At 42.4% G+C, this 14830-nt stretch overlaps 1 protein-coding gene across 1 annotated transcript in view; it reads left to right on the top strand.

Moving 5' to 3' along the window:
- Gpc3 (glypican 3) overlaps positions 1-14830 on the top strand; it is a 368381-nt gene that overhangs the window by 313579 nt on the left and 39972 nt on the right. The window contains exon 7 of the mRNA XM_038317072.1: positions 8619-8778. Within this exon, the coding sequence (XP_038173000.1) occupies positions 8619-8778 (160 nt within the window). The remainder of the gene's footprint in view (positions 1-8618; positions 8779-14830) is intronic.

The following is a 14830-nucleotide window of genomic DNA, read 5'->3' as shown; positions in this document are numbered from 1 at the left end:
CCAGATTTGGAGCCAAGTTTTCTGACTCCAGAGTATAAGCCTTTAGCCCCTATGATATGCCTCCTCTCTAAAACAGACTCAAAGGCTATACAGTTCTAAGATACCAACTGAACATCCTTAATCTGGTCTTTTGAAACTCAAAATGCTCCAAAATCCAAAACCATTTGAGTCCTACCCTGCCATCCCAAGTACAAAACTCTGCAGCCTGCTGCTTTGTTTTATGCACAGAGTTGGTGAAAACTTTGGGTTGTATGTGAAGGTAAATATGGCATACACGTGGATGTTGTCTTTAGAGTCGGGTCCCATCCCTAAGATACCTCCTTGTGCACTTGCAAATATTCTACAGCCCCTGGTTCCAAACATTTCAGTTAAGGCAGACTCAGCCTTTATTGGTGACATTATTGGACATTTCTAAAGTGGCAAAATGGCGCCAGGGAATCATCCTGTCAGACGGTCTGGATCCCATGAATTCCGTCCACGGTGCTGGTGTCACGTCGCAATTTGTCGTAGAATCCAGACATGTATTCAGTGGAGAGGCGTATCTTCATGCATGTCAGTGTTTCCTTACCAAGATGAAGAGAGACTCATCTAGAAGTGGAGCCCTAAGTGGCCGAGAGGAGGTGCAGGGACTGAGAGGTGGGTGTGGCAGAGAGTTCGGCCAGGAGCACCAAACGGAAGCACATCCTCCAGCAGGCATGCTGCTACTCCCCTCTTCTAAACATCCTTGAGTGCTTCCTTGGTTCACAGACCTTTCCTTATCTCACTGGGAGCATTCAGATGGGTTTTCTCATGCTTGGAAAGATCCCACCCAGATGGTTTTCTGGTACCTTAGTGTGTGGTCATAGCACTTAATGTGGCATTACTTACAAGACATATTCAATAAGCCCTTTACCTCTATTGGTGCGGTGAGGCCTGCTGTCCCTCCTTGCTTTCTTCTTCCTTGAGGTCATTATCATCGTGAACAGCAGTGTACAGATGCCAGAGAACATAGTACCTTGTCAGGAAATATACTAAGCATGTGTACTTTGTTTTTCTATGTTCGTTTAATGAACACTTATTGAATATTACCTCACTTCATGTTCAAATGCCATGCTAGGCACAGGTAACCAAGGAAGACCATATCACTTCTTTAATTTATCAGAGACACAACAGGGAAATGTATAATTACAAATTGTAGAGAATTCTGTGAGAAGAAGCATCTACAGAACTCTAAAAATGTAAATGTTGATACTTTTATTCATTGAAGAATTAATAGTATTGGGCCCATTTTACAGGTAAAAAAGTTGAGGCTAAGTGATTTGTCCAGAGTCTCGCGGCTAGTAAATTGGTTGGGTAGAGATTTAAATCCATGCTGGTCATACTCCAAAACTCACACTCTTAACTGCTATGCAGCCTGGCCTTCTCAGTGTGTGAAGCGCACATATAGCTATTAATTCTAACCTTGTGCATTTGGGGTTCTGGCTTCATCTCAAAAGTGTGGAGTTGCAATTGTTTCCAATTACTTGTGGCTGTGGCTTGGTGCATTTGTTCAAAGACAGTGTGCATGCAAAGCAGGGGTCACATGCTAGACCCTGTGGATGTGCACAATGTGTAAATCATACTGGCATTCCAAAAAGTCCAGGATTCATGGGAGCCACCACATTTGTTTCCCATTAGCTTACGTTACTTAAATACAAACAGTAAAGCATGTGTTTACATTACTGTGGACATAGAAAGCCAGACCCCCAAAACATTCCTTGCAGGTTGTATAAAGTGAAACACCCAAACAGTTCCAAATCAGTTTTGAAAGCCTCGCTTAATAGCTCTAAAATGTAACCTGGATTTCCCACAATAAAAAAAAAAATGCCAAGAAGAGGGACTGTGCGTAGCTCAAAGAAACACCAGCTAAATCTCCAAACTGTGTACCAAATACCATATTTACAGTATCTGTTTTGTTACTTATCCTTTATTATTTTGTGAATGCTAAGGAGCCTAAAATCAAGAAAACTCTTAGCTGTGGAGCAGCAGGAATGGTGTTTTTCATTCCATCCAGCTGTCCCACAGCTGCCCAAAGCTTTTCAAAACAAACCCATTCATGATGGGATGGTTAGGTTATTTAAGACATAGTAGATGGAAAGCAAGCGGGAAGCGTCTAGTGTCATTAAGAATCTTATTATTCCTTTTTTTTTCTTTCTTTTTTTTTTTTGGAAGCGAAGGTATCGCTATGAAGTCTTGGATACCCTGGAGCTTCCTATGTACACAAGGAAAGTCTTGAACTCACAGAAATCTGACTACCTCTGCCCTAAGTAGCGGGAATTAAAAGCATGCACCATCATACCTGGGTTTTTTGCCCTTTCTACGTTTTCTCACCAACTAGTAGAAGTCTTTCCCATCAAGTTATAGGTAACGTCTAACTAACCTCTGAGAAAATGCCGTAGAATAGGAAGTTATCTGAGATCAAGGCAATCAGATTGGCAAAGGGAAACTGAAAAGTCTCAGTTATGCATGTCTTTACGTAATAGTATCTTTCACGAAGCGTTCTGGACTTGAGGACTTAAGGATATTTTTTTTACTAAGACCTTTCTCAATTACCCAGTGACTTAGCCTTGCTTACTGTCTGAGGTTCAGAGTGTCCCATCGATGCAGAAAGGGGGAAAGGCAGTCTTCCCTGTCACACAGATTGGAGGGCAGCATTCAAAGACCATGGGAGAGAACATGTGCTCAGTCCCGGCCCAGTGTGGGACTGATAAGACTCTTGCCCTTACAATCAGGACAGTAACAAGAGGCACATTGTCTGGACCATATAGACAGATCAAGACTTGTTGCTGCCATGGGCCCCATTTGAGCATATTTGATCCCCATAAGAACAAGAAGCATATTATTCTGATCTTTGTTCTCTTGTCAACCAAGCATGACAAGAACGTTGACCAAATCCTGTTGTCCCATGATGCTGTGCCCCTTTGTGATCTTGGTTATGGAATTAAGAATGTGAGGTGGCTATGTTCTAGAAAGCCTATTCTCTCCTGCATCAGGTTTCTAATTTGCTTAGGTAATTACGGCAGGGTTTTGTTTCCTTCTGTTGCATGAACCTGAGTACCTGTTTCTAGGCTAACTTTGCAATGTTCCCCTTTATAATAAAATGAAGTCAATCACTTCTGTAGAAGGGGGTTTTCATTCTCCTTTGAAGGGGGGTTTTATTAACTATGAGGGCAAAAGGTCATGATGGCCACACCTCAGGGAAGATGAAAATGCCATCATTTGCCCTCGTTTCACAAGCTGGTTTGAAGAGTAATAACATACGTAATCACACACAATAACGCTAACATGATTCATGTCTAAAGCCAGTTCCAGAGAGTTTCTAAGAAGCAGAACAATATTGCAGAAAACTTTCTTAAAGTGTGTCATAAACCTGGAATCCCAGTTGCTTAGGAAGCTGAGGCAGGAGGATATTTTTGAACCCAAAGGTCTTAGACTAGCCTGGGAACATAATAAAACTTCATCTCAACAAATAAACAACAAAAATATCTTGTCTGTGGTTCACCCACATTAAGAGTCTGGAAACAGGTGACTTAGAAACGCAGACATACTTTCCACTAGGATCAGAGCTTCGGAACTAGTGAGCCTGCTTTTATTTTTTGTTTGGTGGTTTTGTTTTGTTTTTGTCTGTTTATCTTTGAGATGTTACAAATCCGGTTTAGGACCTCAGGCCTGCTAACCTATGTGCTTACCACTGAGCCACATCCCCACCCGGTGACTTCATTTTCCAGCTAGCAATCTGAGAGGTCATTTTTATAGAAATTTTACACTCACTGCCATGCTGTCTAAGGACTCTATGTGCACACTCTTTAACCCAGTAATCCTACTCAAGAAGTGATCCAAATTTGAGGCAACCTGATGAGAATGACTTTGTGTGGAAAATCAGAAGTAGCCATAATGCAAATATTCAATTGCTGAGAAAATGCTTAAGGGAATGTTGATAAATTCCCTAATTGGTAGATGTTTTACCATAGTTGAAATACTATGGTTATCTTATTTACTCATTATAAAACTTCTGTGAGGCAAACATTATTTCTCACATTTTGTTTTTAGGAAGGTTAAGCAGCTTATCTGAAAATAAAATTTTAATTACTAGATAGCCAGGATTACAACCCAAGATTTGTTAGATAAAAGTCATCAATTTAAAGCCCCCCTTTTTAAAAAAAAATCCACAAACATTATATATTAGAGTTTTAACCCCAGAGGGCTTTCTTCTCCTTGTTTCTCTTTCCCTTCACTTTTCCATCTAGGTGGAAAAACCCACCACATCTATCAGCTTCTGTCACTATGACAAGGACGTGAGATGATCAGCTGAGGATGAAGGGTCTATTTTCACTCAGGGTTTCCCAGGTTCCTGCCGGTGGACAATCAATGCTATTGCTTTTGGGTCTGTGGAGAAGCAGGACATCATGGGAAAGAGTACATTGTAGAAGAGCTGCCTCACTTGCTTCTTGGAAGGATGTTATGAACAAGCTAAGAACCCAATGTCCTCTTCAAAGGCACAAGCCCAGTGACCGAACTTCTTTCAATTAGGCCCCACCTACTTCCTTAAGGTTCTAGTCCCCCCAACCCCGTAAGGCCATCTCCTGGGGGCTAAACCTTTAGTATATGAGCACGCATGGGACATTTCTGATTCAAACCCTCCCAGAAGTGTGATACATGGCAGTATCCCCAACACTGGGAAGACGGCAGCAAGGGATTATGAGATCAAGGCCAACCTGAGCTATGTAGTAAGTAAGTTTCTGTCCTAGAAGACAAAGAAAAAAAGACCATAACATGATACTTAGACATTTAAAAATAGATTCTAAAATAAAGTGAAGACCTAGATAAAGTGACATGGGCCTATTGTCTCAGCAATCTGGAAATTGAGATAAGAGAACCCAAGTCTGAGGCCAAACCTGAGATACATAGCAAGACTTATCTTAAAGACAGTGCATAAATATATATTTAGTGTATACTTAGCTAACTATAACACAGTAGTTAAAAATGCCTGAACAGAGGTTGGCAGCTATGGAAAATGCTGGGTTGTCCATTTTGCTGTATGCGAAGTGATGTGTGGCAGATGCGTCACATTTAGAGCCCGGCTATGTGGACAGTGGATGAAATAGTCAGATTCGTATTTTAATAATATTTGACATTGCTAATCGCTACTCCGAGCCGAGGGCTTATTCTTAAAAGCTGACAGGATACTGTCCTTTGCAAATGACGAACAGTTCATCAACTACACTAAGCCCTTCGTGCTACCTGTGCTTATGTACCGGCCTCTCCCGATCTTCTTTTTATAGCGTGAATGTTAAGTCTGAAGGACATTGTAAATAGTGAGAGAACAAAAAGCTCAATATTGCGAAATGGAATTAGCTGATTGGATTTCTGAGCCAAATCCATAGTCATTTATTGGCGATTGTTCCCAGACTCATTGTCCTTCTTCCAACGCTCTTCTTCTGTCTCTTCTTTAAGAAGTTTGCATCAGCAATGGTTTCTTGATTCGAATTTGTTTTTGTTAGTGCATGAAGGCTGGACTCCAACAGCTTTCGGTGTGAAATCATCACAAAGGATCTCATAGTCACCCTTCCATGCTGCCGCTGTCTCCAAAATGAACAGAACTGAAGACCCAAAGTAGTATCCTCCTTGGCAAAATTTTAAAGGCTTTTTTTTTAAAAATTCACTTTATTTAAACAGAGCTCCCCAACAATACAGGGGACATGGTATAAAGGATTGGAAAATGACCTCTCAAAATAAGTTACTGGTCTTAGCCAGGGTCATCCAAAGCTGTTTGAGCAAGGCTACTCTTCTGGAGGACCCAGATTCAGTTCACAATGCCCACAAAATGGCTCACAACCCCAATAATTCCAATCTAGGGTATCAGAAACCATGTGCTGCTCTCTGCAGGCACCAAGCATGCACATGGTATACATACACGCATACATATACATAAAATAAAAAGAAACCGTTTTAAGAAGGTATGTTTGATATCCATTTCTAAGTGCTTCTACAATGAATCCTGGCTTTGAGATTTTTTTCCTTTTCTCGGTTATGGAAGTATCTGTAAAGACCTGCCATGCCATGCCATGCCACGTCATTTTGCTTCACTTCAATCACACATTTATTGAGTGTCTACTATACACTTCCTTAAATGCCGCGGAGTTTGAAAACACATGAGATGAAATCCCTAGCCTCTCACAGTCTAGTAGTGGGGAAAACCATAAATACACATAAGTAATACCAGATCACATATAGAAAGTGCCATTCAGGGGGTAGAGATGAAAGAAACACTCGCGGGAGATAGAGGGAGAGAATTATAATAATCATCTGCCAAGAAGACTTTATTAAGGACATGGCACTTGAACTTGGCTTGAAAATCTGGAAGCCTTTCAATAGACAGAAATGAGCAACAGCTCATAGTATGTTCTCAGTTAATGTTTACTGAGGGTATTAATTAAAAAAAAGGCTCCAATGTGAGACGTGCTTGAAAAATAGCAAGTTCACTAATGTATACCTAACCACAAAATCTCCTCATGTAAAAAATTCTAATTCAAACAGTCCGTGGTATACACAGAGGATGCATTCTTGGAAATTAACATGAATGCTTATGTCAAAGCAATTTTCCCATAAGAAATATGGTTCAGGATGGATTGGAGGTTTTAGTTAAACTCTAGTGATATTTGTTATAGCATGGACTCACAGTTCTCAAAGAATGCTTTATGGACTCTGGAAGTCCATGAACTCCAGAGAGCCACAAGATCGAAACTACTTTCACAACAACACTAAAAATTTATTTGTTATTTTACTGTGTTGGTATTTGCCAAATCACTGACTAGGGCAAATGTTAGCGCTGCTATATAAATCAAGGTAGCTACTCCTAAAATGCAGTTTCTAGTCACCCTAATCGCCACTACATATGTTTGCAGGAAAATAAGTAGCAGTCACCAATGGATACTAAAGCTGGGAAAATTACTGGTTTTATTAACACTCAGCCCTTAAGTAAAATTTTGTATTATTTTGGGTTACAAAGTGAGAAATCCACAACGTATTTATGCTTCAACTATATATCAGTGTACATGACAAGGAACACTCTTGTGAGATTATTTTTGTTGTGAACTAAACTAAAGCCATTTCATCACTAGTGTTTTGAATTTAATATTTTTGTTATGAAGTGGGAAGTACATAAAGTACGCCTCAACTATGCATCGATATGCATTTCAAGGAACTCAATGTTTACACATCATTGTCCTGAAAAGGAACAAAGAGAGGCTGTCAGCATGAGGACAAGAACTACCCGTATTTGATACAACTATTAATACTATGAATAATTAATGATGCAATTCTAGCTCCCGGGAGAAGGCTAAGGGTTGACGAGAGCATGGGGCAGCTGTTCACACTGTTGTCACAGTCCTAAGGTATAATGGGAGTCTCAGCTTGCTCTCTCCTTTTCATACAGTCTGGGACTCCAGCTATGGCGTGGTGGCATCCACAGGTAGGGGTGGATCTTCCCACCTCTGCCAGCCTGATCTAGAAAATCCTTCACAAGCATCCACAGAGGCTTTCTTCCACGCCCACTCCAAATCTTGTCAAGTTGACAATCAAGACCAACTATCTCCAACTCTCATTGAAGAACAAGGGGTGGAGCTGAGAGGACCAAATGGGCGATGAGACAGTCATTGGAGCAGGAATTGAGGATAGTGACATACAGTCTTGGAGAGCGGTAGCAATGGAAATAAAATGGACCCTAAAGGGTGATTCATACCGCAAGCTTGGGTCTGTCAGTGGAGAGACTTTGGGATGATAGGAGTCCCATAAAACTAGGTCACATGACTATAAGCTCTGCCTCAGAGTTCCAAACAAACATGGCCTCTTGCTAAGCATACTTAGCTATGATAATGCAACCTGATTTAAAAGCTGCAGGAGAGAGAACTGTTCATGGTTTTGTTTCATTCTTTCTACTGATCAAAATATGGGATTTGACAATTGTAAGTGATCATTTAAATTGGGCACTATTCATTTAAGAGACAGTTCTGTCTTCATTCCATTAGGAACAGTTATTGCTTTCATATAATGGAGATAAATGCTGGTCCGGGAGACTTTGGTAGGAAATTTGTTTCTGATCTTGGTGTCCTTGTAGATGACACATATGTTTCACCTGTCAAGTCTAAAGTTCTCTAGACGTATTCTCCTAACACAGAGACTCTCAGAAACTTAGATACAATATTATAAAAATGCAAAGTGCAATGTGGCCTCTGGCTTCAGTGTGCTTTAAATGGAGCAGAAGAATGAAGAATTTGTCATGTCAAACGCTGTAGAACTGTCTCTCGGTATGAAGCTCGAAAAAATGTAAGCGATTTACACATAGTTAAATTTGAAAAATGATTTTTTTTTTAAAACGGAGGCTCGTTATGTTATACAAACTGGTGGTGACCTCTAGACTCGAGCGATTGCCCTGCTTCAACCTCCCTCCTGGCTGGAACTAGTAGTGGTTGCTCCTGTGCCCAGCTGAGAGCCATTGTTAAAAGCTGTGTACTTTATAATACCTCTTATAGGAACGCATTCTTCTAAACCTATAAGCAAAAAGTAAGGAGAGCTCCTATAGTCCTGTTATCTTCTTTCAGCTCCTGAGAACCATGTCTGTGCCCAAGGGTAAAGTTGTGGATAAAAACCTGGATGAGGAAGGACTTGAGAGTGGAGACTGTGGTGACGATGAAGACGAGTGCATTGGGAGCTCTGGGGACGGAATGATGAAAGTGAAGAACCAACTCCGCTTCCTTGCAGGTAACTGCCTGAAAACGGTGATGCTCTCCGGAGTCAAAAATCATCGCTTTCTAGACCTCCTCTAAAATCCCTGCAGCACACAATGCGCCCTGAACTCCTTTAAGAGAGATGACATTCTCAGAAAGCGAAGCTTTTCTATTTTTCTTTGTTAGTTTCCCCATCTCTGACCCTGGGTAGATCAGAAAGGTCCTGTTCTTGTTGTCTGAACGTGAATTGAGCTGAGCCATTGGCTCCGTTTCCCACTGAGTTGGCCTGGGTTCTTCTGGGTTGTAGAAAGCAATGCTACCTTGGGAGGCTTATGCAAACCTACAGTGAGGCTTGCGGTTGTAGGCCGGTAGCGTACTTGCATCTCGAGTATGAGATGAGGTACTATGGAATAAGTTTAAAGGAAGAGCTATATGTTGACTTTGCCCTTCTTCGGAGAGAATGGCTATTGTTTTCTTTTCTCGCAGCAGTCTAATATAGAAAGGCTATGTACAGTTGGGGGGAACAAAAGCAGCAGAAAGAAAAGCAATGCCAGGAAATGCAGAAACAGAACCAAGTCTCCTCACATTTGTTGTATCTCAGGGTTTTTTAAGTCCTTTCGTATCAACAGCTATTTCCATTATCAATCCTTCCTGATAAAGCTGGGCTCCGAGAAGGAATGATGATTCTCTAAAGGGGAGAGGCAGGCTTCACCACCATGCCTTCTCCTCCTCAGTGCATCCCTTCTGCCTGAAACTCTGTTGTCCCACGGTCTCCAAGATGCTTTGTTCCCTGTTTCTCCCATAGCCCTCATTCCCTTACTAACTGCTGTTCATCTTGCCCCCGCCCGCCAGAGGTCTCTTTAAGCCTCTTCTTCCCTCTTCTCTAGAGAGAACACACACGTCTTATTCATGCTCACTGAGGAAAACTAACATGAAATCTCCCCTCTTAACAAATTCATACATGTACTGTTCAGGGTTATGAATTAGGCCCACTTTGGTCAACAGCAGATGCTAGCATCTTCCATCATGCATGACTAAGGCACTATGCTCAATGAACAGCACCTCTTCATTTCCCCCAGACACTCCTCAGCCCCTGAAAATCTAGGAGAGTAAGTTTCGGTACAGAACAAGCATATATTTGACTTTTTCTTACATATTAGTATGACTTAGAACAAATTTCCTCAAGTTTTATCACCTCCTTTCTAATTCTCCAACTCTTTATCAAATGGAGATCGTAAACCTAACTTCGTGGGTCTGTGGCAGGAATATGTCAAAGGAAAAGTTGACAAAGCATATGTGAGCATATTTGGCATGTACTAGCATATACTAGGTGCTCCATAATTGTTAGTTTCCCTCCTGAAATCTTTTAAAACCAGTGGTTATGTTTTTTAAAAGATTTTTCTGAATTATTGAAGTAAGTTCTGCCAGTGCTTTCAAGATATACTCTAGAGCGACTTCCCGATTCCATGGGGCAGAATCAGGACAGAGATCCAGATAGTCTGGTTTCGGAAGCCACTCTTGAACAAGTCTACTCAAATGCTTCCTTTGCTCCTCAGGGTAGCCATGAGAATATGAAAGTCAGTTTTGTATTTTGCTACAGATTGAACATGCTTTGTCTGAAAGCCTAAAATCCAAAATACTATGAAATTCAAGCCCTTTGAGTGCCAACATGATACTCAAACGGGGTCAGATACTAAGAGATGTTCAGCCAGTAAAGACCTCACAAATATCCTAGAATCAGAAAAACTTCAAAACCTGAAGCAGTTTGGGTTAGGGATGGTGCCAACCTGTATCTGGAAACTTTTGTGTCCATCTACATTCTAAAGGTTGCCCAGATGATTCATCAAAATGTTCTCTCATCCCGGCCCTGGCCCTGGCCCTCAGGACACAACACCATTCATACTTCGTCAGCAAAGTCTCTCTGCTTATTCAAACTCATGACTTCCTGCCTGTAAGACTTGGCCCTCTCCATTAAAAAAGGTCTATAGTTTCAAGGTGACCTAACTATTGTCAGCAGTGTTTGGCAGGGTCCTTCTCAAGGGCATTGTCAAAATAGACTTAGATTGCATCCTCGGGGTCCCTTTGTTCACGTGCACATTGATCCTCTCCAAGAATGCTAGTCGGGTTGTTAGGTGTGATTAGCCTGAAGGCTTTTATAAACTGTAAAGTGCATTATGCAGAAGGTAGTTCATTTAATTTATAGGGGAAATGATGCCTTGCCTCCAAAGTATTATATGTGCTTAATCAGATCAATGATTCTACCAGCCTGTGCTTCGTTGGATCTCCTTTAAAATGCTTCCTGTAGGGAAGAAACTCATTGCCAGGCTGTCACGCTCATGGCACAATAGCTATTTGGAACGGCAGGCTATACGCATTGGTTAGCTGTTACATAATTTCACCCCAAATCTGGGTAGATGCCATGTGGTCCTGGTGATTCATCATCATCCATTTATTTAGTCAACTTGATTTGGAACATGATGTACATTTACCATTTCATTCAGTACTGCAAATTGCCTCCCCCAGAAGACAATTCAGGAATAAAGAGCATGGGTTAGAGTCTGTTCAATTCACTTGTATCTTCCTTTTGTCCCTGAACGGAGCTTTTACGTCATAACCAGTGAGTGATGCTATTAGCTGGCTTTCCTGACTCACTTCTTCCCATCTTTTGATGCACTACATATAATACAATCTACCAGGTTCTATTCCTGGGCTTTGTTTCCCACTCCCATGTGTCCTAATGAAAGTCCCTTCCAGTGATTAGGAGTCAGTTTCCCCATCTGTAACATAAAGGCAATGCCTAGACAACTCTTACAGACTTGTCTACTGCCAACAGTCTGTGATCATTTCTTTGGCTGTGTTTCCTGGGAAAACACTTAAAAGAGTCTTTGGGGGATACCTTTTTATGCATTTCCACCTAACCTTGCAAGTTCTCTGTTCTCTTCTGAGATGTTTCCACTTAGAATGGACCTGATTTTCCCTATTCTAACCACTCTGATTTTTTCCACCCAGCCTTCTTGCAAAGATCTGCCTACACTTAGACCTCATTTGTTCAGCTGGATATTACCAAGATTTTATATGTGTCCAAGATTCTTGGGGTATAGTCACTTTTAAAACTCATCCTTTTTTTTTTTCTCATGGTTTATTTTTTTTTATATTTAAAAATTTCCATCTCCTTCCCTCCTCCTCCCCCCTCCCTCCCCTCCTTCTCCCCTTTCTCTCCCCTCCTTCTCCCCCTTCCCTCCCCTCCCCTCCACCCATACCTCCCTCCCTCCCTCTCAAGGCCAAGGAGCCATCAGGGTTCCCCACTCTATGCTAAGACCAAGGTCCTCCCAACTCCCCCCAGGTCCAGGAAGGTGATCGACCAAGCTGAGAAGGCTCCCACAGAGCCCGTCCATGAAGAACAATCAGAGCCCAGAGCCATTGTCCTTTGCTTCTCAGTCAGCCCCCGCTGTTGGTCACACTCAGAGAGACGGGTTTGGTCGCATGATCCATCAGTCCCATTCCAGCTGGAGTTGGTGATCTCCCATTAGTTCTGTCCCACCGTCTCCATGAGTGAACGCACCCCTCTCGTTCCTGACTTTCTCCCTCATGTTCTCGCTCCTTCTGCTCCTCATCGGGACCTTGGGAGCTCAGTCCAGTGCTCCAATGTGGGGCTCAGTCACCTTCCCCCTCTGTCGCCAGCTGGAGGTTTCCCTCAACGGTCCTGACTTTCTTTCTCATGTTTCTCTCTCCTTCTGCTCCTCATCAGGACCTTGGGAGCTCAGTCCGGTGCTCCAAGGTGGGGCTCTGTCTTTTCTTCATCTATCGTCAGGTGGAGGTTCTATGGTGATATGCAAGAAATTCATCAGTAGGGCTATAGGAACTGGCCTTTTCAGGCTCCCTCTCCTCAGCTGCCCAAGGAACTAACTGGGGGCGTCTCCCTGGAAACCTGGGAACCCCTCTAGGGTCAAGTCTCTTGACAACCCTCAGGTAGCTCCTTAAATTCAGATATATGCTTCCCTGCTCTCATATCCACCCTTCCTATATCCCAAGCACCCCTTTCCTCCGAGCTCCCCCCGCTCTCCCCTTCAACACTTTTCTCTCCCCATCTTCCCTTGGCCCAGTCTTGGCCCAACCCTCAAGTTCCCAATTTTGCCTGGCGATCGTGTCTACTTCCAATATCCAGGAGGATTACTATATCTTTTTTGGGAGTTCACCTTCTTATTATCTTCTCAAGGATCCCAAACTTATAGGCTCGATGTCCTTTAATCATGGCTAGAAACCGAATATGAGTGAGTATCCCATGTTCATCTTTATGGGTCTGGGTTACCTCACTCAGAATAGTGTTTTCTATTTCCATCCATTTGCCTGCAAAATTCAAGATGTCATTGTTTTTTACCGCTGAGTAGTATTCTAGCATGTATATATTCCACAGTTTCTTCATCCATTCTTCCACTGAAGGGCATCTAGGCTGTCTCCAGGATCTGGCTATTACAAATAATGCTGCTATGAACATAGATGAGCATATGCTTTTGTTGTATGATTGGGCATCTCTTGGGTAGATTCCCAATAGTGGAATTGCTGGGTCCTGGGGTAGGTTGATCCCGAATTTCCTGAGAAACCGCCACACTGCTTTCCAAAGTGGTTGCACAAGTTTGCATTCCCACCAGCAATGGATGAGTGTGCCCCCTTACCCCACAACCTCTCCAGCAAAGGTTATTATTGGGTGTTTGGATTTTAGCCAATCTGACAGGTGTAAGATGATATCTCAAAGTTGTTTTGATTTGCATTTCCCTGATAGCTAGGGAGGTTGAGCATGACCTTAAGGGTCTTTTGGCCATTCGAACTTCTTCTGTTGAGAATTCTCTGTTCAGTTCATCGCCCCATTTTTTAATTGGGTTAATTGGCATTTTACCGTCTAGTCCTCTTGAGTTCCTTATATATTTTAGAGATCAGACCTTTGTCAGTTGCAGGGTTGGTGAAGATCTTTTCCCTGTCAGTAGGCTGCCTTTGTGTCTTAGTGACAATGTCCTTTGCTTTACAGAAGCTGCTCAACTTCAGGAGGTCCCCATTTATTCAATGTTAAAACTCATCCTAAAGTCTGCCAGATGCTTCTATTTTTAATGGGTCTCTCGCTTCCATCCCATCTTTCTTTTTCTTCCATCGTTCCCTTTTCCTGTATTTTACATATTTGTTTTATTCAGGGATGGAGTTGTTATTGATGTATTCCATGGGTTTGTTTGGTTTGGGGATTTTTTGGGGGGCGGGGGGGAGAACGTTTACAGTATAGCCCAGGAATGGCCTTGAATTGTCCCCAAATCTTCCTGCCTCAGGTGAGATTGTAGAAATAAACCATGAGGCCCAGTGTGCCACAATTCCTATTTCTACGTTGAAAATAGAATTCCTCGAGGTTTCTATTCCCTTCTGATGGTTGACTTTAATACTCTGGTGAGACGGCTGTTACGCAAATGTCTCGCCCACAGTCCGCATCTTTCTCATTGACTTACTGAGAGTAGCGCATTTTCCTCGTCACGAGTGTCTTAGTGCTCCTATTAGCAAATGCTTTCGATTGGGCGGTTTATAAAGAACAGCAATTAATTTCTCACAGTTCTGGCGGTTACAAGTCCCAACATCAAAGCGGCAGCATCTGGCATCTGCCAGAGTCCTTGTTGCACTCTTAGATGGCGGGAGATGCAAATGCTGTTTCCTTACCTGGCGGAGGAGCTGGAAGGACAAATATGAGCGTGTCTGGTATTCTCCAGTCCTTTTGTAAGGGACTAATGTGCTACATGGGAGCAGAGCTCCCACATCCTTAGCACCCCTTAACAGCCCACCGCCTCCACCACAATAGTGTTGTGCTGGGAATTAAGTCTCAGTGTGAATTTTGGAGGGCACATGAGCATCCAAATGACAGCGTCATGTACTTCATCTCTCTTCTCCTCTTTCCATAGTTGAACAATGGGTGCAACTCTGTTTCTTATTTTAGAGAATTGTGGACATTTAAAACAAAGATCTATGTAAAACATAGGGCCCAGTCCCCAGTACCCCCACACTCAAAACCGCATGCCTGCTATGAAGGGTGTTTCTGTTGATACTGACAGGCTCTC

This window comes from Arvicola amphibius, chromosome X (genome assembly GCF_903992535.2).
Source record: "Arvicola amphibius chromosome X, mArvAmp1.2, whole genome shotgun sequence".
NCBI classification, from domain to species: Eukaryota; Metazoa; Chordata; class Mammalia; order Rodentia; family Cricetidae; genus Arvicola; species Arvicola amphibius.
Note: the sequence above shows the minus strand (reverse complement) of the source record. Positions and strands in the feature narration are given on the sequence as shown.